Source organism: Monodon monoceros, unplaced genomic scaffold (genome assembly GCF_005190385.1).
Source record: "Monodon monoceros isolate NGI ecotype Baffin Bay Population unplaced genomic scaffold, NGI_Narwhal_1 Super_Scaffold_21, whole genome shotgun sequence".
Classification (NCBI taxonomy): Eukaryota; Metazoa; Chordata; class Mammalia; order Artiodactyla; family Monodontidae; genus Monodon; species Monodon monoceros.
Genome location: NW_021703778.1, coordinates 162,726,885 through 162,751,664, shown reverse-complemented (window position 1 = coordinate 162,751,664; position 24,780 = coordinate 162,726,885). Strand labels below are relative to the sequence as shown.

The 24,780-nt window shown below is 51.0% G+C and overlaps 1 protein-coding gene across 1 annotated transcript in view; it reads right to left on the bottom strand.

Annotated features, from left to right (window-relative positions):
• Positions 1-24,780, bottom strand: part of RIN3 (Ras and Rab interactor 3) — a 117,703-nt gene that overhangs the window by 59,352 nt on the left and 33,571 nt on the right. The window contains exons 2-3 of the mRNA XM_029237445.1: positions 22,393-22,600; positions 5,887-6,004 (exon numbers count right to left, since the gene is read on the bottom strand). Of these exons, the coding sequence (XP_029093278.1) occupies positions 5,887-6,004; positions 22,393-22,600 (326 nt within the window). The remainder of the gene's footprint in view (positions 1-5,886; positions 6,005-22,392; positions 22,601-24,780) is intronic.

Sequence of the window (24,780 nt, the reverse complement as noted above, 5' to 3'; positions counted from 1 at the left end):
CCGATCGGCTGCAGACTGGAGGTTCCAACCACTTGGGTTCAATTAATTTGCTACAGTGAGTCACAGAACTCAGGAAACCCATTTACTCACAAGATCAGTGGTTTATATAAAAGGTTACAACTCAGGAACAGCCAGATGGAAAGGATGCATAGGACAAGGTACGCAGGAAGGGGTGCAGAGCTTCCGTGCTCTCTGAGCGCATCAGTCTCCCCAGTCTCCATGTGTTCACCGACAGGAAGCTCTCTGAATCCAGTCCTTTTGGGTTTTTTACAGAGGCTTCATTACACAGACATGACTGATCAATTCATTGGCCATCAGTGATTGACTCAACCCTTCCCAGAGGTTGGGGGTGGAACCCAAAGTTCCAACGCTCCAATCGTAGGGTTGGTCTCCCTGGCAACCAGTCTCCATCCTTAGGCACTTTCCAAAAGTCACCACATGGACATGAACTCAGGTGTGGTTGAAAGGGCTTGTTTTGAATCTCAAGACACAGTTATGGCTCTTGTCACTTAGGAAATTTCAAAGGTCTTAGGAGCTCTGTGCCAGGGAATGAAGACCATGGATATATTTCTTATTCTAAGTCACAATAGCACGATGCTGAGTGCTTCCTCTGTGCCAGGCAACACTGTCCCACGTCCCTACCTGAGTTCACTCATCAATCCTCCAAAAGCTGTGTTGCAGATGTTCCCATTTTGCAAATGAGGAAACCGAAGCACAGAGACGTTAAGTAACTTGCCTGATATTGGAAGGTGACAGGGACAGAATAAAAACCTAGAACTGTCAGCCTTTCCAAAGCTCATGCTCTCAAAAGAGGTTTGCATTGACAAGAGCGCAAGACTCACTCACGAGGCAGTACTTGCTCCCTGATAAAATATCAAGAGCTTGCCTTCTCCACACCAACCCTGACTTTAATAATAATCATTCCTTACCTTTTTATGGACTTCATACATTTTGGTCCAAATACAGGTTCAATCTCATTCTAGGATAATGGGTCAGTTGGTGAAAGGGTCAAACCCAAGAGCACAGAAAGCAAATCTCCCGTGTGGATCTCAAAGGCAATTTGGGTGACACTCTGCCCTCCTGTACATACAGATCTCCACTGCCCAGGAGGACTCATCTAGAATCTCTCCCCTCCTTGGTTTAAAAGGTCCCCCTAGTCCAGTGGTGATAATCATCAACACCAATCAACACAACATTCACCGCGTGTGCCCACGAGATGGGCTCCGTTCCCAAGTGCAAGCGTATCTATCCGATTCAACTACTTGGCCTAAAACCTCAGCCCTAAGAGTGGGAGATTTGCTCAGGGCAAGAAGAAATCCTAACTGAGTTCGACAGGCCAGCCTTTCTAAAAGCCAGGGGTCAGTCCGGCATAGGGAACAGGCAGGGAGTGAAGTGGGGCTGCCCCCCGAAACTCGGCCAAGTGGCTCAGGCCAAGTACCAGGCAGTCACTTCCGGTAGGGGCCAGACCACACCATCCGCCGCTGTCTCACAGCTCCTCTTCTACAGATGGGGCCGACTGGTTTTCTGCTATTTGGCGGCCAGCAGGAAAATGCCACCCCATGAATGTGTCATTGCCGCCATCTTCAAGGGTGCAGGTTAATGAAAAAGCAGCCAGTGTGCCCCAGCCAGGTGGCTAATTTCAGCCATAAAGGGGCAGGGCTGAGCCTGGAGGCGGGACTAGCCTCCATCTACCCCGTGCCCTGCTCCTTCGTCTCCTATATCCCCTGAGCCAACGTCTCTTCTGCCGGTTCTCTGCCCCCACCCGCCAGACACACATCTGGCCTCTGAGGGTCCCTGATGAAGCTAAGTGGTGACCCAGACGGCGCAAAGCCTTCTCGTCACCTTGGTGCAGCACAGAAGGGGATCGGGGATGCAGTAGATGGTAACAGTTGTTCAAAATAGTCACTACCCCTCCCTGCTAGTCACATGCTGGCGGGAGGATCATACTTTCCATCCCATTGAGTCTGACCTGGCCATCTGACCTGCTTGGCCAATGAAATGTGATGGGAAGTGACACCTGCCACCTCTGAGTAAACCCTTTCGGCTCCCGTCCTGGCATTCTGCCATCTCTCTCCCTTCCCTCTGCCCCCAGCCGGGTGCTGCTCTTTCAGCCCGGATTGCAGAGTGAAATGTTTTTGTAAAGAGCTTCAGCTGACAGGCGGCGTGAGTAATACACTCACATTACCGTGTGCAGTGCCGTGTGTGCACAACCCACTGCAGTGCGGGGCTGTTTGTCACCACAGCATAACTAGCCTGAGCTGACTGGTTCAGAGTTTTGCCAAGAAACGCTTCCCAAGGAACTAGAGGATGACCCAAGCACACAGAAGCACAGAGGTGGTCCACGTGGGTCTTTCCCTTTCAGAGCAAACGGAGTGGGGTCACAGATGAGGCTGACCATCCACTTCGGGGGATCCCCTTGTCTCCTTCCTTCACCTCAGCTCTGTGTGGGGAACCCCAGCAAAAGGTCCCGGTTCCAGGCTCTGGGCCTTTCCCTTGCCCACTTCCTCCTCAGGCCATCCCCCCACTGCAGCCACCATGGCCACAGGAGCACTGAGGAAGTTGGTGGCTCCTTCCTCCCATGAGGGACTAGAAGGCAGGCCCCACACGCTGGGCTGTGATTTACCCAGAGCCTTGGAACCCTGTGTGTCGGCTTATTCCACTCCTCCTTTTGCTTTAATCCTGCAGGAGGCTCCATTATAACAGCAAGAACCACAACACAATTATAACCCTCTGTGGTGCTCTGGGTACCACCCACCCTAAGCACTTCAGACACACTAACTCCTCCTTCCAGCACCCTGGGAGGCAGGCACCATTATCACCCCCATCTTAGAGGCCTGGAGAGGTTAAGCAAGGTGCCCAAGGTCACACAGGTGGTAAAAGGCAGAGCTCGGATCCGACACAGGCTGTGTGGCTTCCATGGTCCGTGCTCAAACACCATGTTCAGGAGGCAGGTACCGAACAGAAAGGTAGGACAAAGGTTGAAGTAGCGAAGCAACGTGGCAAAGAAACACACGACCTGCTGATTTCTTGCTGTTGTCTGGTTTCTCTGGGGGAAGATCTCAGGGGTCTGAGGTTTGGGGAGCAGTGGAGTAAAATTAAAAAAGCGAAATGAAACACATGCAAACTTATGGCATCTGTGTGGTCACAGCGAATGGACACAAACCGTGATTTGGAAGTTATGTTTCACAAAGGATGTTTGGTTTGCTCTTTTCAGCTAAGCTGAGCATAAGTTTTTAAAGGTTTAAAAATGAAAAATGGGATTCTACCACATGGGAGGAAGACAGGAAACCAGGGAAGGAAGCTTCCTCCATCCCGAACACCTTGGTTTATTCCTTGGGCTCCTAATCAGAAATGAGACACATAGCCAGACATGACATCCTGGTTGCATGGGGTAGATAGAGCTTGTGCATGCTTCCTGACCAAGTTCCAGAAGCCTGGGGCAGCCAGGTTGTCGCTGGGTTGGGCAGACCTAGAAGAGATTACCCTGGAGATGCGGCAGGGAGGTGGAGAAAGAAGCACAGGGACAAAGGAGGAAAGCAGAACTTCCAGACGTTCCGTCAGTCCAGCCCAACTCCCTTTTCCTCCAAGAAGCCGCCCTGGTCAGCCTGCCCCTGAAGCAACGCTCCCTCCTTCCATTTCTAGAGCACATGCTGACGTGAAACAGGCTCAGCACAATGCTACCCCCTGCTTTCAGCTACTTTCCTAATGTTAGTGTTGAAATTCAAGAGCACAACTGGCTCCTGGACTTCTAAAGGATTGTAGATACCTGGTGTCTGGGCAGCCAAGTCCCCGACAGCCTGGTTACTCTCAATAAGTAGCAGGACTGCACAAGACCATAAGCAGACAGGCTGATGGCTGTCTCTTCTCCCAGGAGATCAAAAGCACACCCAGGGACTGTGCAGCCTCCGGTGCCCCAAACAACCTCACCCCTTCTGCAGTCATCAGAGAGTGCTATATGCTTGGTCTGGGGAAACTGTAACACTCTCCTTCCCCTCTGAGATCCCTACATTGTCTTCCCCGCTGGATGCTGTAAGGCAGGAGTCATTAAGCGTTGCTGTATAAATTAACAACGCCACACACTCCTTACCCCTTACCCAGAGAGCAGACTCCAAGCAGTTCACCAAGATTCAGGCCCTCTGCGTCTCCCTGGACAGGTGTCTGGACCACATTTCCCAGTCTCCCTTGCAGTTGGGTGTGGCCATGTGAGCAAGTTCTAGCCAATGGAATGTGAGCACAAGTGACACACCTACTTTCAGGCATTGAGGTAAGACCCGCCCACAAGCCTCCTCTTTCGCCTTCCAGCCTATGGCATGGAGTCAACCACAAGAAACTGGGGGCTGCGTGCTCCAGATGGGGTCCCTGAATGAGCCTTCCCCACTGACCAGGAATCTTGCACATGATTGGGAAACTAGCCCCTTCTGGGTTTAACCCATTACATTTTTTGTTGTTATTGCAACAGCTGGCTAATCTTCCCACTTATGTGTTCTCCATAGCATGACTCTCCACACTTGTTTAGGGGCAGGGACTGTGTTTTGTTCCCTGCTGTGTCCCCAATGGTAGAACAGCTCCTGAGACACAGAGCAGACACTTAATAATCAACTGTTGAATACACGAACGAGGGAACTGTTTCACCCATTCAGTGTATGGCAAGAGCCGGAAACTGCCCCTGCTTTTGCTTTCTCCTCCACCTCTGGAGCTAGAAAAGCAGAATTTAATTGAACTAATATCCTCACCCTTCCGGAGCCAGCCTGTATTCCTTCCTCTTTGACACCCTCCCAGAATCCTTCCCACTGTGGTCTGCATCCTCTGTGCCCCTCGGCCAGAGGTCCCTGTGCAGTTACATCTGTCACCCTGCACAGCAAGTGTTGAGGTCTGTGTCTCTCCCACCCACCTTGCCCCCCACCCTCCAACTACACTGGGAGAGCCTTGAAGCCAGAGCTCTGTCTTTTTCATCTTTGCATCTTCCCAGTGTCGGGCACAAGTGTCTCTTGAGAAACAAGCACCCTAAAATATTTAATAAATATTTAAAAAATATTTATTATATTTATATAACATTTAATTATGCAAATATATGATTGAAGTATATATTTCTATCATATACTTATAATATTTATAAAATACTTAAATATTTTACCTTCTTTAAATGTTGTCACTCTGCTGCTAACCAAGAGTAAAAAGCTTCTGACATCCCTGGATCAATCTGTAAGAGGATCTAACCTTGGTGCTTGGAATAGTCTACAGATTCTTTCAACAAGCTTTTTGGATCTTAATACCTGGCTTGGCCCACGAGAGGAGGGGCTTCGGAAGCCCAAACCCTTTCAATTGCGTACAAACCCACCCTTGTTTGGGGGTCCCCAAACATTTTTCCACGGAGGCTCAAGCCTGCTCCTGGCAGCCCTGGGTGCACACAGGATTTTTGTCTTTCAAAGTGCTTGCCCATTTGACCCTCACAAAGGCCCTGTGATACAGACAGGAAGTGACTATTATATCCATTTGACAGATGAGCAAACCGAGGCTCAGAGAGGTTCAGTGACTTGTCCAAGATCATGGTTTGAGTGTGTGCTGAGCTGTCACTAGGACCCAGGGGCCCAGGCATGTCCTCTCTTTTTCTTCCCTTTCTCCACCATGACCTTACAAGAGGAAACATCATAGAGGCCTTGAGGAAGCACAGCCATCAAGCTGTGACATGGGTGAGTGGAAACTCGCATTGACTTTGAGTGATAAACCGAGTTCAAAACAAACCGGGCCAAATAACTTCAGCGGATGAAAGCTTTCCCCCTTCTTCTAATTTTAGACCCTCTGGCCTGGGAGGAGTGTCTGTGGTTACAGGGTGTAGCATCTGCCGCTGCTGTGTGGCTCCAGGCAGAACGGGGACATGGTACTCACTTGATTTTTCTTCTTTAATGGTGTATTCCAGCACCGCGGATGAGCTCTCGTTTGGAGAAGGGAAGTGCACACAGAGCACCGGGTGCTTCAAGCTGCTGTCCCGGCGGACCAGGAACGTCTGCAATGGAGGAAGGGGGAACTCCATGAGTCAAAGATTTGGGGGGGAGGTTATTTAGAAGGACAAGAGTGAGATGGAAGTCATCTGGAATGTTCCAGAAACAAAAAGGCAAGGTGGGGGAGTCTAGCATCTTGAGGTAGAACTAGGGGTTCTGCCCCAAGAGCCATGTTGTCACGTGGTCCAAGTGCCCTGGCTCCTTGAGTCTCAACTTCTCATTTGTCCATTGAGGGGGGGGTCGACTAAATCAGTGCAGATTCCTGAGTCCGCCCCTTGAGATGCTGGTCAGTTGGGGGAGGGGAGCGGGTCTGGCATCAGCTTAATCTGGTACAGGCAGTGATCCAGGGTCACGCTTGGAAAAGCTCAAATGGACGGGTTGAATTTCAACTCACACCCCAGCATGTATGCCCTGGGGGAGGCTGCTGGAAACAATCATAGATATTAGTCAATTCACACTATTTTTCCCCCATGGAAACAAAAATAACTAATAACTAATATACACAGCTTTCTCTGTGACAGGAACTGTTATGAATACCTTGCATATATTCACTTGCTTGATCCTCTCAATAACCCTGTGACATGAGTTTTGCTGTTATCCCCACTTCACAGATGAAGAAACTGAGGCGCTCTCTGACCTTAAGAGGACCTGGCTCTTCGGGCTGGTGTGAAGATCAACTGAGGAAATACCCATATGGGCTTGGCCCCTAGGACATACCCTGGAGGCTTTGCCTGGCCAAGGCCTCACAGCTGAAAGGGGCAGAGCTGGGATTCAGCCCTGGATGCTGGTGTCCATGCTCCAGACCCCACGCTATGCAGCCGCTCTCTGTTCTGTACATCCTGCCCAGGGAGGGACTTGCCCTTTCTTCTCCTGTGGGTTTACTCTAGTCGAAAACGATGCTTCTGGGACGTCCCTGGTGGTGCAGTGGTTAAGAATCCGCCTGCTAATGCAGGGGACACAGGTTCGAGCCCTGGTCCAGGAAGATCTCACATGCCACAGAGCAACTAAGCCCGTGTGCCACAACTACTGAGCCTGCACTCTAGGGCCCGAGAGCCACAGCTACTGAGCCCTCGTGCCACGACTACTGAAACCCACGCGCCTAGAGCCTGTGTTCCGCAACAAGAGAAGCCACTGCAAGGAGAAGCCCGCGCACTGCAACAAAGAGTAGCCCCCGCTCACCGCAACTAGAGAAAGCCCACATGCAACAACGAAGACCCAACACAGCCAAAAATAAATTAAAAACAAAAACAAAACGATGCTTCTGAGCCCCAGGGACCTATCTGTGCTCTAGTAACCCAGCACTACCCAAAGTCTAAACCAGAGCCAGCATGTTTACAGACGCCTCACTTTCACTTCTCCTGCTCTGAACGACGGTTCTGCTCGGTTAAGGGGACTGTGACTCTGAAGTTTTCCACTCTTACACCCACAGCAGCCCTGGGGCAGTGCCCTCCCCGTGGCCATCAGGGGGAGGGGACCCCTGATTCCTTTCATAGACTGTGTAGTTTTAAAATGTTCTTTTTAGTCTCCACTGGCCCCACCCAGGCTCGTCCCTTTTTCCAGGTGATGACAGACACCTTCTGGAATCTCCCCAACCTCCTGGGGCACAGCACCCCCTGGGGAAGAGGAAGAGGGTTGGTCCTCCCCCCAGGAAGGGTCACTCCTTCCTTTCCTGAGAAAGGACTTGGTCATGGTGTCCCCCCTCCCCTCCACCCTCGTCCCCACGAGGGGTCTAAGCCGTTCCCACTCAGGCTCCAAGAGCCCGGTCTAGAGTTTGGAAGACCGGAAGTCTGGCCAAAGATGCTGAGAGAAGATTGGGGAGCAGGGCCACTGGGGCCTCCAGAGGATGTGGCCCCAAGCGTGACAGGCTCTGGAGAAGCACAGAGATGGCGCTTCTCCCCTTTCCCCACCAAGGCACACTGTCCTGCCACCCCTTGGGTGATGCCTCAAATTACCCGCCATTGTTACTGATTACTATTATTATGATGATATTGCTATATAGTATTATAATTGTTAATACAATGTCATTATAATTGTCAATAAAACATTATAATAATATTGTTATTATTGACTAGTAGCAGCTAACACATACCGCTTCCCTCCTCTACCCAAGCCTTAACCCCAGTTCATTAGATTCCATGATCTTACTTAACTCTCATATGAGAGGGGATGCAGTTATTATCCCCATCTTACAGACGAGGAAACTGAGGTACAGAGAGGCAGGTAATGCCCAGGATGACAGAGCTGGGATCTGAGCTCAGGCCCTTCGGATCTAGATCCTGAGCCCTCAGCTGCCCTGTGCCCGGCCCACAGAGGGCAGTCTCTTGGCTTAAGCGTCTGCTCGCCGTGAGAGTGCCTCTTGGGAGCAGGGACACAATGCACCCATCAGTCATTGAACCGTGGTCAGAAATGAGTTTGCCAGCCCCTCTCCTCGTGCAGGGCAGGGTGGAGAGAGCCTGAGAACCCAGCGGATAGAGGAAGGCAGGAGAGAGGCTTCTGGGGCAGAAATGCGAGCTGGGCTGGGTTGCTGGTACCCCACCTGGAAGGACGGCCCTCCTAGGGGACCCAGCGGGAGGCCAGCTCTCCTCTAGACGCTTCTCTGCAGTCCCGGCACAGCCTCGCCCGCTGTGAGCAGCAGCGTCACTGAGCTGGTGCGTCCACCTGGACCCGGACTGCCCCCAGGAACGCGTCTTTCCAAGAAAAGGGGTCACTTTGGTTCCTCTTCAGAGATCCAAGGCCGAGCTGCCGCCTACCCATCAGGTCCATGGGACCCAGCATGTGTGAGGGAGTGTGTGTGTGTGAGAGAGAGAGAGAATGAGTGTGTGTGTGTGTGTGTGTGTGTGTGTGTGAGAGAGAGTAAGCCTATGGGTGCTATAAAAAACACAGCTGGTCTTTGTCTCTGGCTCCTGGCACAGAGTTTCAAAAACCCTTGGATTTTCCTGAGTGATGGGGGTCTTTAGTAATTCATAAAGAGCCCCTTTGGGCCATACCTGAGTTTATGCTAACAGTCGGCTCAAGTGGGACCTTAAAGGAGGGGCTGCCCCAGAAAGCCAGTCGCATAATTCTAGAGGGTTGGAACCCGAAGCCGCACCCTGACCTCTGGAAAGGGGAGAGGGACTGCAGACTGAGTTCAAGCACCGGGCAATGATCTAATCTCCTGGCTGGTGAACACACTGACACGTGGGGAGGGTGCGTGCCTGGTTTCCATCGGGAGAGGGTATTGGGGCTCTGTGTCCCCCTCCCCAGCCCGGACCTCACCCCTGTGTGTCTCACATTCAGCTGATCTTGAGTTGTATCCTTTATATTCAAACTGTCACCATAAGCATAGTGCTTTCAGTAAGTTTTCTGGGTCTTCCTAGCAGATTATCAAACCTAAAGAGGGGTCACGTTTGTGACCAAGTCAGACAGAAGTGTAGGGAGCCTAGGGACCCCACGAGTGTCTGGCATCTGCAGTGAGAGCAGTCTTTTGGGGACCTTCCCTTTAACTTATGGGGTCTGTGTTCGCTTCGGGTAGTCATGTCAGAATTGAACTGAACTGTAGGACATCCAACTGGTATCAGAGAACTGTTGCCCAGAGCATAGCGAGTGTGTGCAAGTGTGTGAACGTGTGTGAGTGAACATACGAGGGAGTGAGTGTGGAATAAGGGAACTCCCGGCTGCCGCCGGGGTCCCCCCTGCTGGAACTCTGGGGAGCCGGGCACAGGGAGCGAGGCCCAAGCGGGAGCCGGTGGTGTCCCTGGGAAGGCAGACAGCAAAGTTGGATCTTTGACCCTGACCGGGAAGGAGCTGAGGCTGGCACTCTCCTCAACTGAAAACAAACTGGGGGTTTCTATCTTTGTAGGGCACATGTGTGAGGGACACAAGCCAGGGCACTGGTTCAGAAGCACATGCACGTAGCAGAGTGGCCCCTCGCCACCCTGAGTGTCAGGAATGGCACAGGAAGGAAAGCAGTGTTTTTCAAACTGTGGGTCATGACCCATTAAGGCAAATGCCACCAACCATTTCTCTTTCCAAAAGAAAATACAAGAGAATAAAACAAGACAATAAGGATACCTATCATAAGGATGGACTTTTTGTCAGAGATCCGAGTGAGAGACGAGTGGATGGCCAGGGCCGCAGGACAACATAGACTGCCTACTCCACTGATTGTCAACTTCTTCCTAGACTATTTGACCCCCACTGATCTCTCTCTAGGGTGACTGCAATGACAAATCACGGTTGCCAGCCTCAACTGGGACCTCCAGCAATGCCGCCTTGCACTCTAATTGGCTCTTTCACACCCAGCACGTAACTATTTCTGGACTTAGTCACTCTGCTGAGACATGGACCCCGTTCTCCACCCTCCCGTTCCACAGACAGAAAGAAAGGAGATAAGAGCTCTCGGACAGGAACTCCTCCAGCTGCGGGGAGAGTCACAGTCTCTCACAATCTGCCTTTCTTCTTGGGCTCCCAGAGGGCCCAGAGCAGCCAGCTGTGAGCTCTGTGGCCCTGGGTAATTCCGTGGCTTCTCCGAGCCTCAGTGTTCTGATCTGTAAGTGGGGATAACACCCACGACCACCCAGCAGAAACAAGAAATGAAACCAAAGCCCCACGCCTCCGTGTTGGAAGGGTAAATGAGACGTTGCATAGGAAAGCACCAAGTGGGATACACGTGTCTCCACCGATGCTCACTAAGGATTAATTCTCCATCTGCTTCCACCCTCCTTCCCCATGGCTGGTTGATATTCCTCAGTCTCCCAGTCTCGGGCTCCATCTAGAACTGGGGATCAGTCTACCACATGTGTTTGTTGTGAAAAAAACTCAGAAGGGATTTCCTTGAGAGTGTGGCTCAGCGGAGGGTAAGGAGCCAGAAGCTGAAAAGAGCGGCTGACGTCTGCGCTCCGGGCCAAGTACCTCACGCTCGGCATCACCCAGCTCTCCCCACGGCCCCAGGAAGCAGGCACTACTACCATTCCTTCTGATGGATGAAGACTCAGGGCACAGGGAGGTTAAATAAACCCAAGGCCACGCAAACAGGAAGTGCAGAAGCAAGATGCAGACCCAGGTGTCGCCAAGAACATCTCACTTATCTCTTGCCATCAAGTCTGTGTTATCTACTCGCTACAGGCCAGGGGTGTAGACGGGGGTGGAAAGTCCCCAGTCTGGGCTCAGGTTCCCAGTTCTGAGCGTCCAACACCCACCCTTTCAGCATGGCCACAGAGCCTCCTGTAGCACTTCCTTCTGCCGTGGCCAAGTCCTGGGGCTCTTATCTGAAAAGCCAAGATAAGGTTCTGGGTTGGGGGTTTGGGGGGCTGAGTTAGTGGGGGAGGAGCAGGGACAGAGGCTAGAGGAGTCCTCTGACCTCTCCCGCCCAGATGGCAGTCGGGGAGGGGGCACTGACAGGTGCCTGCTATGGGCAGAACCCCGGTCAGTGGTCTGCCTTGGCCACTGTCCTTCGGAATAAGATGGTCTGTTCCACGTTCCCCTTTGGGGAGGTTTAGCACCTCAGCTAGTCACAGGGTCCCTTCTAGGAAGTAGCCACAGACAGCACCTCAAAAACAGTGTCGCTGTGCGGCTCACTGCAAGAACGTATGCAGACCAGTAACTCCTACAAAGCGTTCTAGATTAAGGTGCATCTCCCATGCTTAAACCCAGCAGAGTTCAGCCAAAGCCAGTGCCAGAAGAAGGGCATCTGAGTGAACTGCCTGTGTCCCTATCACAACCCTACCCTCACCAGGTGTCCATTGCTTATCCTCTAAGGAGATGTTGCCCGTGATGGTTGTTGCAGGTGAGCACCCAGGGGGCTAACGGGCTGGGTGTGCCTCCCAGAGCTCCTTCTCCAGCACCCTTGAGGGGGTCCATGTGCAAATTCTCCAAGCCCCTCTTACTTCTCTTTCTACCCCCTGCAGCCCACTTTTTAGAGCTGCAGGGGGACTCGAATCTCAGCTCTGCTCCTTACCAGCTGTGGGTCTGTAGGCAAGTTACTTTTACTCCTCTGGTCTCGATTTCCTCGTCTGAGCCTGAGAATAATAATCTCCACCTTTCAGGGCTGCTATGAGAATTGCTGGTCATATATAGAAATGACTGGCATAGAGCATGCACTTGAAACTTATTATTATTATAGACTGCTACCATTTAGTGAGCACTAAACCAGATGCTAAGATTTTTATCTGCATAATCTTGTTTGACAAATAAATGATAACTATTAATACGATTATTATTATGTATCTTTTTTCCAAACAAAGAGATAGGAAAACGGACTGAAAGATCATTCGCCTATGCGGTAGATTAAAGTGGCCACAAATTCTTTGCAGCTCCTCCCATCAAGAGGTGGGGTCTACTTCCCTGCACCTGGAAGGGTGGCCTTAGGATTTGCTTTAACCAAAAGAATGCACCGGGGACTTCGCTGGTGGCACAGTGGTTAAGACTCCGTGCTCCTGATGCAAGGGGCCTGGGTTCGAGCCCTGGTCAGGGAACTAGATCCCACATGCATGCTGCAACTAAGAGTTCACATGCTACAACTAAGGAGCCCACATGCCGCAACTAAGGAGTCGGTGAGCCGCAGCTAAGGAGCCCTCGAGCCACAACTAAAGAGCCCTCGAGCCGCAACTAAGGAGCCCGTCTGCCACAACTAAAAGACCCAGTGCAACCAAATAAATAAATAAATATTTAAAAAAAAAAAAAAAGAATGTAGCAGAAGTGACTCTGTGGAGGGTTAAGCCTAGGCCTTAAGAGGCATGTCTGCTTCCATGCTCACCCTGTTGGACCAGAGCTGTCATGTGAAGAAGGCTGAGTGAGCCCGCTGGAGTCATGAGGCCCAGCCCACAGCTGGTACTAACCGCCAGACAGGGGAGCAAGGCCATCTCTGGCCAGCTGGCCAGATGACTGCAGCTGCCTGACTGACCCCAGGAGAGACCAGTAGAAGAACCACTCAGCAGAACCCAGTCCAAACTGCTGACCCACAGAATCCTGAGAAAGTTGAATAGTGGCTGTTTTAAGCCCCTGGATTTTGGAGTGGTTCGTTATGCCACAGTAGGCAATGCTACAGCTGTGGGTTATGTAGAGGTGGGACCTCATCCTTTGGGTACCCCCCTCCTCTCTTCCTCCTATGAGGTGCTGTTGAGGGGTCCCCAGAGCTTGGTGGGGAAGTTTGAAAGCCACGGGTATGTCCAGCTCCTCACTCTACAGCCAAAGAAACCAAGACCCAGAAATGCAAAAAGACATCCTGAGGTCACATTATTTGTTCGTGGCAGAGCCAGGACAAGAATGCAAGGCCAGTGACCTTCAGATCAGGGTTGTGACCATTATAGTACATGTCCTCCAACCCAGCCAGCCCACCAACTGAGCATGTGTTTTATGCCAGGCACCTGGTTAGAGGTTTTAGATACTTTGCAGCAACTCCCTCCCTGGCGTTTAGAATATTTTACCCCTTGTACAGATGAGAATACAGTGTAGGAAGAGGACTGGCAAAGAGGGAGGGAAAGGGGAAGGTCCAGAGCATCGGGCCTTGGGCCCCTTCTGTGTAAGACTTTAGCCCACGATCTCTGGAGCCAGACTCTCAGAGTTCAGTCCTTAGTTGGCTACTCTTGAGCTGTGTGACTGCTCTGGGGCTGCTTCTTCCTCTGCAAAATGGGATCATGATAGTTCCTGCCTGTGATGGTCACTAAGGGTCAGCCCCCCTGAGAACCAGTTCCCCTCCCTCTCCTTGCTAACTGACCACAATTCTGGCCTGGGAGCAGTGCATTCTGCCTCAGGAGATGAATCCTGTTTGGTCAAAGCCAATCATGGCTATTCTGTTCCCCTCTGCCACTCACCCCCTTCCCCAGCCTCCCTCACAGTCAGGGGTAGCCAATAAAGTATCTGGAAAAACATCTGTTCCCTGACAAAAAGGCTGAGCCTAAGAGAAGAAAGCCTTTTGCCCATGACCTCCTGCTTTTAAATGGGTGAGATGGCTGGAGCTGCAGCTGCTATTCTGTAACCATGAGGTGACAAACAGAGGACAAAAGCTAACCTTGAAGATGGAGGAACAGAAAGGTGGAAAGGACCTGGGTCTTGAAGACATCACTGAACTGCTTAACCAGCCCTAGACCCCAAACCTCCATATTTCTCATTAGATATACAACAGTAGCCTTATGGCTGAAGCTACCATAGGCCCAGTGCCTCAAAGGATTAATGAAAGAACTGCCCACATGACTTCGGTAGAGTGCCTGCCATATAATAAGCACCCAATATATGGTGTCTCTACCTGCCTCAGAGCCCCCTGCTGTACGGAGGAAGCGTTTCCATCCTCCTGTTCATGGATGGCTCTATGATTCAGAAAGGCAACATGGTGGGGCACCAGGCACCCTGGAGACGGAAAGACACCCTCACTAGCGGCTCCAGACTTCAGGTCTCAGCCCCGAGTGAAAGGATGAGCTCAAGGTGAGCAGTGAGGGAATGTGAGGTGGCAAGTCCAGGCACCGGAACCTTCTCTGTCCACCTCCAGGACCCTTGCCTGCGGGCTGCCTGGGGTTATTAGGAATGGAGCAGCTCACACTACTGCTCCCAGCTCACACCGGGACCCTCCCTGAGCCACTCCTCCCGAAAGCCTTCCCTGATTAACCGGGCCGCCCACAAAGCTCGCTGTGCCCCAGTGTCCTCACTCAGCGTCTCTCCTCTGTGGGAACAAGCGTTGTCTGGTGCCTTGTTGAGCTGACATCTGAGTCACCCACTCCTTCTGTTCCCTCTTTATTTTTTTCCCCTTTTGTCAGCTTCCCCAACATACTGGATTCGGAACTCACCAAAAGCAGAAGAATCCTCTTTCCCCAATTGTACAAACTGACGGGCGACATGCCCACTCTGAGGGTCCAGTTTTCTTTGAAGAGCTAGGATTCCCCTACCACCGCCCCCTGAAACAACAGTGGGTTCATGGTCAGGTCCCTAGGCTGTGAGGCAGGACACAGTGTCCCTCTTGGTGCGGACCCTGGCTTGCTGTGCCCTTCGGCAAGTCACTTCCCCTCTCTGAGCTGGCTTTTCCAGTCTAGCGAAGTAGGGGGACTAAAGGGTCCAGGACTCCTTCCTTCCAGAAGATTCTCTCCCAGCATCAGTGTCCTGGGGTCTTTCCCAAACCCCCAAGAGGCTTACATGAGGGTTAGTTTCACAGGTAAATTACTGCAATCCAGGAGGTTCAAGCCCCTGGCTGGGTTGGAGCCCTTCCGTATCCACCTTCAGCCAGAGGGGGTTTGGAAAGACCAACTGATTTCAGTAACAGCTGGGACAGAAACATGCTTAGGGAGAGAATTATGCAGCCCCTGCATTCCGCTCCTCCTCTTCAAATAATTACATAAAAACCCAAAGCTAAATACACTCTAAATGGTTTTGTTTTTACTATTCCTTCTTGGCACGGACAATCCAGAGCTGTGTCTGCTTTTCTACTTTTGTTATTTTAGGACTATTTTCCAGTCGCTTGGGAAAATTTTCCAATCACGCTCTTTAGGGCTGGAACAGAAGTGGCTGGTTCTTCCCAGGCACCACAAGTGCCTGTGGAGGTCAGGGGTCCAGTGGCCGAAGCCCCCTCTGGACACGCGTGGCCCACCTTTCCCATTACTGATAACGAGGCTGTAGCCTGGCATGGAGCAGCGTTTCTCAATCCTGGCTGCATATCAGAATCGCCCAAGGAGCTTTAAAAGCATGCTGGTGGCTGAGCCCCGCTCTAAACCAAAGAAACCCGCATTTCTGGGGATGAGGCTGACACACTGTGGTTTTTAAAAAAAAAAAAAAGTCTTTGAAAGCAGTCAGTTGGTGGGCTCAAATCACCCTCTATCACTTAGAGGCCATATGACTCTGTCAGAGGTGGGTTTCCTCACTTATAAAATAGAGAGCCTGCCCCCTGTTCTGCAGGGCTGGTGGAAAGATGAGAGACGGTGCTTGACACACAGCAGACCTGCTGACTATGCCTTCTTCCCTGGCCCTGGCATCCCGAAGGGGCAGGAAAGGGGTTTCACCGGTGCTTTCGCCAAACTGTATTGGACATAACTGGTATTCCTTGGTCTCACAGCAGGGGAAGATGCCTTGAATGTGGGCTGGTCCATATTGCAACTCAGGCTACTGCAACTCTTTTTTTTTTTTGTGGTACGCGGGCCTCTCACTGTTGTGGCCTCTCCCGTTGCGGAGCACAGGCTCCGGACGTGTAGGCTCAGTGGCCATGGCTCACGGGCCCAGCCGCTCCATGGCATGTGGGATCTTCCCGGACCGGGGTACGAAGCTGTGTCCCCTGCATCGGCAGGCGTACCCTCAACCACTGCGCCACCAGGAAAGCCTTGCAACTCTTGAGCTAACCCCTCACTACAAAAAGCAATCCTACAAGAGGTTTCTTTCCCTAAAAGACCACCTCTTGGCCTAGAAGCAATGACATTTCAGTAGCAATGAACACACATAGCGCCAGATCTTGGTTTCTAATATTATTCTCCAATAAAAGGAACAAGGGTTCCTTGGAGAAATGGCCGATCCTAGGACTGAGGCAAGAAATATACAAGACAATCTGGAGGATCTTTTAGTGTAAGAAAGTAAGGAAGTGCTCTGAACAAACAAATAATCAAAACACACGCACAATGATGGGGTTATGTCAAAGGGACACAGGGGCCCACTGAAAGAGCTCCCGGTGGCCAAATCTGGAACAATTTGAGCCATAAAATAATTATGGTAGTATTGGATTATAACTCAAAGCATAAAATAAGTACCTATGAGTCTACATCGATATTAGTAAGTGGTCGAATAAATAAATAAATGGGGGAGAAGAGACAAATCTCTTGTGCGTAAGAATTTCAAGTAGTTTATGTAGATGCTCCGCCCTCAAGTAGGTGGAGCATAAATCCCCACTCCCTGAGTGTGGGCTGTGCAGAGTGTCTTCCTTCCAAAGCGAACTGTATGAAAGGGGGAGGAGAAGGAGTAACTTTACAGCGGAAACTGACAGCTGATCAAGGTCAACATCAACAGTGACATCATGTTGACAGTATGAACCTCTGTCATGATGTGATGAGAATGGCGCTTTGCCTATGGGATCTTCCTCCCCAAAACTCATACCCCCAGTCTAACCATCTGACAAATCCCAGGTGAGGGACATTCTACAAAACACCTGACCAGTACTCCTCAAAACCATCAAGGTCATCCGAAACAAAGAAAGTTTGAGAAACTTGCAGCCAAGAGGAGCCTAAGGAGACCTATGACTATACGTGATGTGGTGCCCTGGATGGGATCCTGGAACAGAAAAAGACATTAGGTAAAAGCAAGGAAATCTGAATAAAGTATGGGCGTTAGTTAATACTAATGTATCAATACTGGTTCATTAATTGTGACAAATGTACCATACTCATGTTAGATGTTAACAGTGGGAGAAATTGGGTGAGAAGTACATAAGGGAACTCTCTGTACTGTCCTTGCAACTTTTCTATAAATCAAAAACTTCTAAAATAAAACTAAAAGAAAAAACACCCCACCATTTGGGTGCAGGATGAATAAAGATGGCTTTTGATTGCCTTGCTCTGGATATACGCGAATCAGAAATGGGCCAATATGTTCCCAGAACCTTATCAGAGAAGCAGGCTGCAGGAGATGGGGAGTAGTAGAGGGGGTGGGACATGGTCAAGGTCATACAGATATTTGGGACAAAGGGGCTGGATCTCCAGTCTCCTGACCACTGGCCCCAGACATGATGAAGCACTGTCTCTCACTGGTGCCATGAGGGGTGGGTCCAGGTTATCTCTGAGGACCCTCCGAACTCTCACAGCCTGGGGGCTACCCAGTGTCTATATCTTAAAAACGATGAAGCCATTGCACTGGTGGAATTTCAGACAGTTCCATGAGAGTGATATTATGCAGCAAAGGGCCTTCCCAGCATCTCCTGAAGATCATACTATGCAGACTCTGCTCTTACTAGCTGTGTGACTTCAGGCAAGTGACTTAACTTCTCTGTGCCTTCATTTCCTTATCTGGAAATGGGGACACTAATAACACCAACCAGACAGAAGTCGCTGTGAGGATCAATAAGATCATGCAAAGAACAACTTTGGGTAAAAGTTGGCCAGTCTTTTATCAGAGCGTGAGCTTTAGGGCTTTGCTTTCTGCTTGAAAATACAGAAGCTCACGGGGAGGAGTGGGGTGTGAGGGCAGAGAATTGAACAGAAGGTGCATCTCCTCCAATTTTGTTGTCCTCGGGGCTGACCCAGTCCCTGTGGTCTCAGAGGGAGAGTAAGGGGGCAATAGCAGGAAGGGCCCGGCTGACCTCTTTTAGCCCATCACCTTCGGTCTTAACAGTAGCCTGTGGTCTCACTCCTGGGATTAGATTCAAGGCTCTGGACAAGGGTGTCACTTCAGGACCCAGCCTGAAGCTTTCCGTTTTCTATACTCAGTCCCTGAGTTATAAAATAGCGACCTGGGTACCTCCACCTACTTGGGGTGAAGAGGTGTCTGGGCCTCTTGTAGCCACGGAGCCTGGGATGAAGGCTTAAAGCCTTGTGTGATGTGTGCTCACCTGGAAAGTAAACACAGCCACGTGACCTTCGTCCCTCACTGCAGGCAGGCCCTGAGCAACTGGCCCGGCTTTGCCAGCTCCCCAGAACCAGCCCCATCCTCCCTGCCATCCTTCATTCACTTGTTCTAACGAACACCCAAAGCCAGACATACTCTGCACCTAAGCCTGAGCCAGACACTGGCATTGCAAGGCAATGAATGCATCTTGGTGCTGCCCTCCAGCGACTCCAGTTGGCTCCAATCCCTGCGGTCATGCTCTCTTCCCTCCCTGTGTGCCCCAGCCCAGCTCATGCCCAGTTCTGGGGCTCAGCCTGTGCTGTTCCATCACCCATCCACCCACTCAGCTCCCCCATCCCAATCCTGCCCATCCATCCTGCATGGCCCAGCTCAGCATCTGTCTCCTCCAGGAAGTCTGCCCAGATCAGCCCACCTGGACAGGCTCCCCGCCTCCTCTAGGTCACTCGCTGTCCTGCCTTTTACCCAGCACTGAGACATCCCCTCCCCATGCCTTCCTATTCATATCCGTGCATGAAGCCCCCACCAGACCCTCTGAGAGGACAGTGGTAAGATCAGATTTTATCCATCTTTATAAACGTGTCTTATACCCAAACCCATCTGGTATTGACTGACCTCAAAACATTACTTCTTTTTCTTTCCAGCTACTAACCTTCACCCTTGTGAGGGGTGTGCTTTGGCTTAGCCAAGACTGGGATCAAATCTCAGCCCTGTAACTCACTAGCTGTGTGACCCTGGGCAGGTGACTTCACTCCCAGTGGTAGAGGCTGCTGGGGCCCTGCCCACTCTTTTTAGTGGACCCCAATCCTGCTTCCAACAGCCAGCTTGGCATCACTTTGCTCACTGGCTGCTTCTGGCCAGAGTCAGATCTTCTCATACTGAGAGCAGAGAGGTGGTGCTGGAACACGAATCCTTATCCCCCATTGCCTGGAACCAATGGCTATCAGCAGTCAGTGGATAATATCAGCTCCCTCAGCCCTCTGGGCAGCATGACCGTGAGATGTGTGTTCTACCCTGGCTCCCAAAGTGCCCCAGCAGAAGCCAGCTCCACTGCCCCCAGGGGTAACCTGCATCAACACGTACCTTTTTTTTTTTTTTTTTTTTTTTTTTTTTGCGGTACGCGGGCCTCTCACTGCTGTGGCCTCTCCCGTTGCAGAGCAACAGGCTCCGGACACGCAGGCTCAGCGGCCATGGCTCACGGGCCCAGCCGCTCCGCGGCATGTGGGATCTTCCCGGACCGGGTCACGGACCCGCGTGCCCTGCATCGGCAGGTGGACTCTCAACCACTGCGCCACCAGGGAAGCCCAACACATACCTTTTATTAGCTGCCCTCCCTTCCTTGTCTTATTTCCCCCACTGGTGCCCCCTGGGGTCCCCTCCCAGATCCTCTGCTTCTGGGAACCCCAAGGGCACTCTTCACAGCCACAGTTTCATTATCAGTAAAATGAGGATAATGGCAGAGCCCACCTCACAGGATTATTGCGAGGATTAAATGAGGTGACGTTCATACGACACTTGGTACAGGGCCTGCCATCAATAAGCAATCTCCACACAGAACCACTACTGTTGTTTTGAGTTGGGCTTGTCGTAAACTTTTTGAAGAGAGTATCGAACCTTTGGACAAAGTGGGCATGACTTACACCCAGTGCAGCTCACCTTGGAGACCCACTTGCCGTCTCCCGGGACGGTCCTCACTGTCTGGTCCACCCCCATCTACACGCATGCCTGGACACACCTCTCCTGATGACCAAGTAAGGTCCAGAAAATGGCCATTTGTCACACCACAACCTTGCACTTGGGCCTGTTTCTCAGCTGCATCCTCCCAAGAAGGGTGGGACGCTAATCCCCTCAGATCCTATTAGGAGAGTGGACGACCAGCTGGGGCTGCAGCCCGGGAATACCGACCGGAACACCTGCTGGTATGAATCCCTGATTTTATTTTCTATGCAGTTTCATAATCTGCTCTAAAGCCTCAGGCAGTTCGAAACTGAAAGCCTTTAGGTGGGGAGGAATGAAACGACAGATCTTGTTTCCTTGAGGACACGGTCTCCCTGCCTCCCCCCCTACCCCTCGCCGCAACCCTCTCCCCAGCTGGGGCCATGCCCCGGGGGAGGCCTCCCCTGGCCCCGGAGGTATTCAGCTGGGTCTTTAGGCCTCTACGGTCCCCACTCAGTATGGCAGGAGGCTCTGTGGGACTTTGTGGGACTTTGCTGGAGGCCCCATGAGTTCCAGTAATTCCAAAGTTCAGGTACAACTGCTGACTTGATGGATTTTATCTAGTCCAGGATGAATTAGTCTGCTAACTACCTGAACCCCCTGTGTTTAGGAGCTTGGACTATTCCCCGGACACAATGTAGCGATACATACCACATTGAAGGTAAGAACAGCAAAAAATGGCTATAAGATGCAATTCCATCTCGGTCAAAAACAACCTGTGTGTATGATACAGCACGGGAGCTCCCCGACTGCCTGGGTTCAAAAGGCAGCTCAGGCACTCGATCGCTGTGTCCCCTAGGGGAGGTCACTTAACTGCTTCGTATCTCAGTTACTTCCTCTGTGAAATGGGTATATTAGTATTACCTACCTCAGAGGGCTGCTGTGAGGATAAACTGTGCTTATACACGTGACAGTGCCCAGAACACAGTAAAGTGTTTGGTGAGTGCTAGCTGTTACAGATGTGGGTGTCTGCATGGAAGATGAATGGACAGATGCGCCACACATGCCCAGCAGAAGTGACTTCTGGAAGCAGACCGGTGGCTACCAGGGGCCAGGGGAAGAAGGAATGGGAGTAACTGCTTAATGGATACGGGGTTTTATCTTGGGGTGATGAAATGTTTTGAAACTAGATAGAGGTGGTGCTTGTACAACCTTGTGAATGTACTAAATTGTGCACTTAAAAAATGGCTACTTTTGGGGCTTCCCTGGTGGCGCAGTGGTTGAGAGTCTGCCTGCCGATACCGGGGACACGGGTTTGCGCCCCGGTGCGGGAAGATCCCACATGCCGCGAAGCGGCTAGGCCCTTGAGCCACGGCCGCTAAGCCTGCGCGTCCGGAGCCTGTGCTCCGCGACGGGAGAGGCCACGACAGTGAGAGGCCCGCGTACCGCAAAAAAAAAAAAAAAAAGGCTACTTTTGCGTTATGTGAATTTCACCTCAATTTTAAAAAAGCCCCAAACAAAAAAAGACTTCTGGGAAATAGGTTAGGTGAAAAAGAGTGGGTGGCAGAGACCTTTATCAGACACTTTACTTCTTACTTTATCACTTCTGTCCAGCTTGATATTTTTTTTACAGTAAATACTTATATGTATCACTTTTAAAATTAAACAAATTAAAAACAATTTTAAAGGAAGTAGCGCGTAAGAGAAAATGCGTGGTGCGTGGCATCTATCTTCCTCTGTAATGCTTACACCACGAGGAGGCAAATACTATTAATGGCCCCATTTCAAAGTGAGAAAAGTGAGGCTCAAAAAATTGAAGCCATTTCCCAACTCACAGAGCTTGACTCCAAAACAAGACAAAACAAAACACTTTCGATTCCATCACACAGCCCCTCATATTCACATGTAAAATAAGGGGGTGTAAAATGATTTCTCAGTTCCCTCCGGCTCGGAGACTCTCTAGTCCCTGGTTGAGTTCTCAAAGTGTCAGTCCTGCCGCGGGCACCCATACGCCCAGAGAGCCCCTGCCAGCCGTACATCCCCAGTGGGACACCTGCTCCCCAGAGCAGAAACCACACCTCCCACCAGTCCCTTGCTCCTGAGTTCTGGTCGAAAAGCTGATAAAACCTAAGAAAAGAGAGCAAATGGGCAGCTGTCCAGAGGGCAGCTACTTCCGTGGGAGCCCGCGCAGTTCCCGACAGCCGTGCCCGCCTACCGGCCATGAGAGACCCCGACTCACCCCGGCCGCCTCCCGGTGCAGGATCCTGGTCGCCTCTGCCCGGCCCAGACCCAGATGCAGCCACACCGGGCAGGTCTTGACGAGCTTCTCCAGGACGCTGATGCCCCGGAGAGGAAGGCAGTTCTTCGGAGTGACTGGCAGACGAGGCCCCACGCCATCTTCCTTCTCCTCTTGCTGTCCCTCTCCTTTGCCAACATCTGGAATAGGACTGAGAACAGAATCAAATGACCAGCCCGTCCTGCTGCCAGCCCAGAGAGGGGTTTACAACAAACGGGGATTCACTTCAACCATGCTTCTTTATTCAGCATCTATGTGGCCAGGGGCCCTTTGGGGAATTAAAAAATGAACAAACCGTGATCTTCGCCTTAAGGCGCTTATAATAAAATGAGTGAGACATACACAGAAAAGACCAGCTGTAGCACAAGATTGGAATAAATATAACAGGAGCACAGTGCAACGGAAGTAGCTAATTCCAAGCCAGGGTGGGTTCAGGAAAACAACGGCATTTGAGCAGAGCCCTGAAGAGGGTTTTTAAAACACTTTTTAATTGAAGTGTAATTTATACACAGTGAAATGCACTAGTCTTTAGTATACAGTTAGACAAAGTTTTACATATGTCTACACCCGTGTAACTACCACCCAGATCAAGAGAGAGAGCTGTGTTACCCAATACCATAGCCACTAGCCACATCAGATCTTAAAAGTGAGTTGTCTGAACCGAGACATGCTCTAAGTATAAAATACACACAGGATCTCAAAGACTTGGTATGAAAAAAAAAGAAGACCACAAAATAGTTCACTAATAATATTTTACATTGATTGTATATTGAAAGGATAATTTTCGGATATATTGAGATAAGTAAAACATTATTAAAATTAATTTCACCTATTTCTTTTTACTTCCGGTGTGGCTACTAGAAAATTTAAAACCAAATATGTGGCTTGCATTATATTTCTATTAGATATGCTGATACAGACATTTCCAGAAGGTTTTCTTGTGCCCCTCCCAGTCGACACTCCCTGACCCCCAAGCTGACGATGTAAAACGTCAGGGTCCCTGGGGAAAGGAAGAGAATCACAGGCCTGAGAAATGGCAAGACAAAGTAGAGGTCCAGTCTAAGAGATTCCAGACCGTTCCCAACATGCTCCCTCCACCTGACCCCCTACACACTGGCATGTGAGTTTTGATTCCAGAAAAGGAGGAACAGCATCTTGGTGCCTCAAATCCTGAGTCGGGTGGGCTGTGTGGTCTGTTTGCCTTCTACCTGAGGAACGAAATCTCAGGATATCTACAGGGGTGAAAACCTTAAATCAGACAGAAGGGGCTAGTCATAAAGCCAGGAAGATGTGGCTGGTGCCTCTCCTTTGCTCCATGTCCCTTGATGTTGCCCATGGGCACCAGAGATAAAGCTGGTTGTTAAGGAGCTGCCGTGGGGTGGGGTGGGAGGAGGCCAGGATGAGCCCTGTTAGAGGCACAGAAAAGTGGAATCATTTGCTGAGGTCAGAGGGCAGCGGGAGCCAGGAGTCCTGACGAGGGGACGAGCATTTCCTCAAGGGGAGGGCGAGGGTCCTGGTGGTTCTCTGGGTGGTGGGGAGACTGGGAAGTGTGGGATTAAACAGGTCTAGCGGTGTTGGGTTTTGCAAAGACCAGACTAGAAAGGTGTGTGGTGATGAGAGATCTGGCAATGTCAGTGTGCTAAAAATTCCCTCCTCTGACGCCTCCACTCTAAACCTTCCAAGGAGCCCTCCCTCCCTGGATGCTGCGTGTGCGCCGTGGTTTCCTATGGATTTCCCCTCTGGGTCCACACAGAAGAGTGTGCCACGTCACCAGGCCGACAGGAGTGTCCCAGGCAGCTGCAGGCGTCATGGGTCTGGAAGGGGCAGCAGGGCAGCCCCATGGGTGTCCACAGGCTGTGGAATTGGGTCTCATTTGGAGCTCAAGGCCAGGGCGGCCCAGCTCATACTGATGTGACCTCTTCCCAAGCCCTGAAATGTGGTCCAGCATCTCCTCTGGGAAAGCAGTGAAAACAGTGGAGGCCAGAATTACCCAGAAACAAGCATTCGGGGCCTGTTAGGTTTTTCCAACCTCCCTTGGAAACACAAAACGTCCTCTGGCACCAAAAAGGCTTTATACTCATCCTAAAACCTTCTCACTTGGCCCAGGGCTTCCCTCAGAGGCCAGTTAGGACTCTAATGGCAGCTGGAGTGACAGCAATTGGCTCCCTCTCTGCCACTAACTAGGCTTAGGTAGCTTAGTTAAGTCCATGGGTAAGTCTGTTCCCTCTTAGGGTCTCAGTTTCTACCTCTGTCTGCTTCTCAGACTAAACCACTCAAGAGGCCAAAGGCTCTTGAGATATTGCTTTCCAGGAGCTGCCCAAGTCTTCCAGT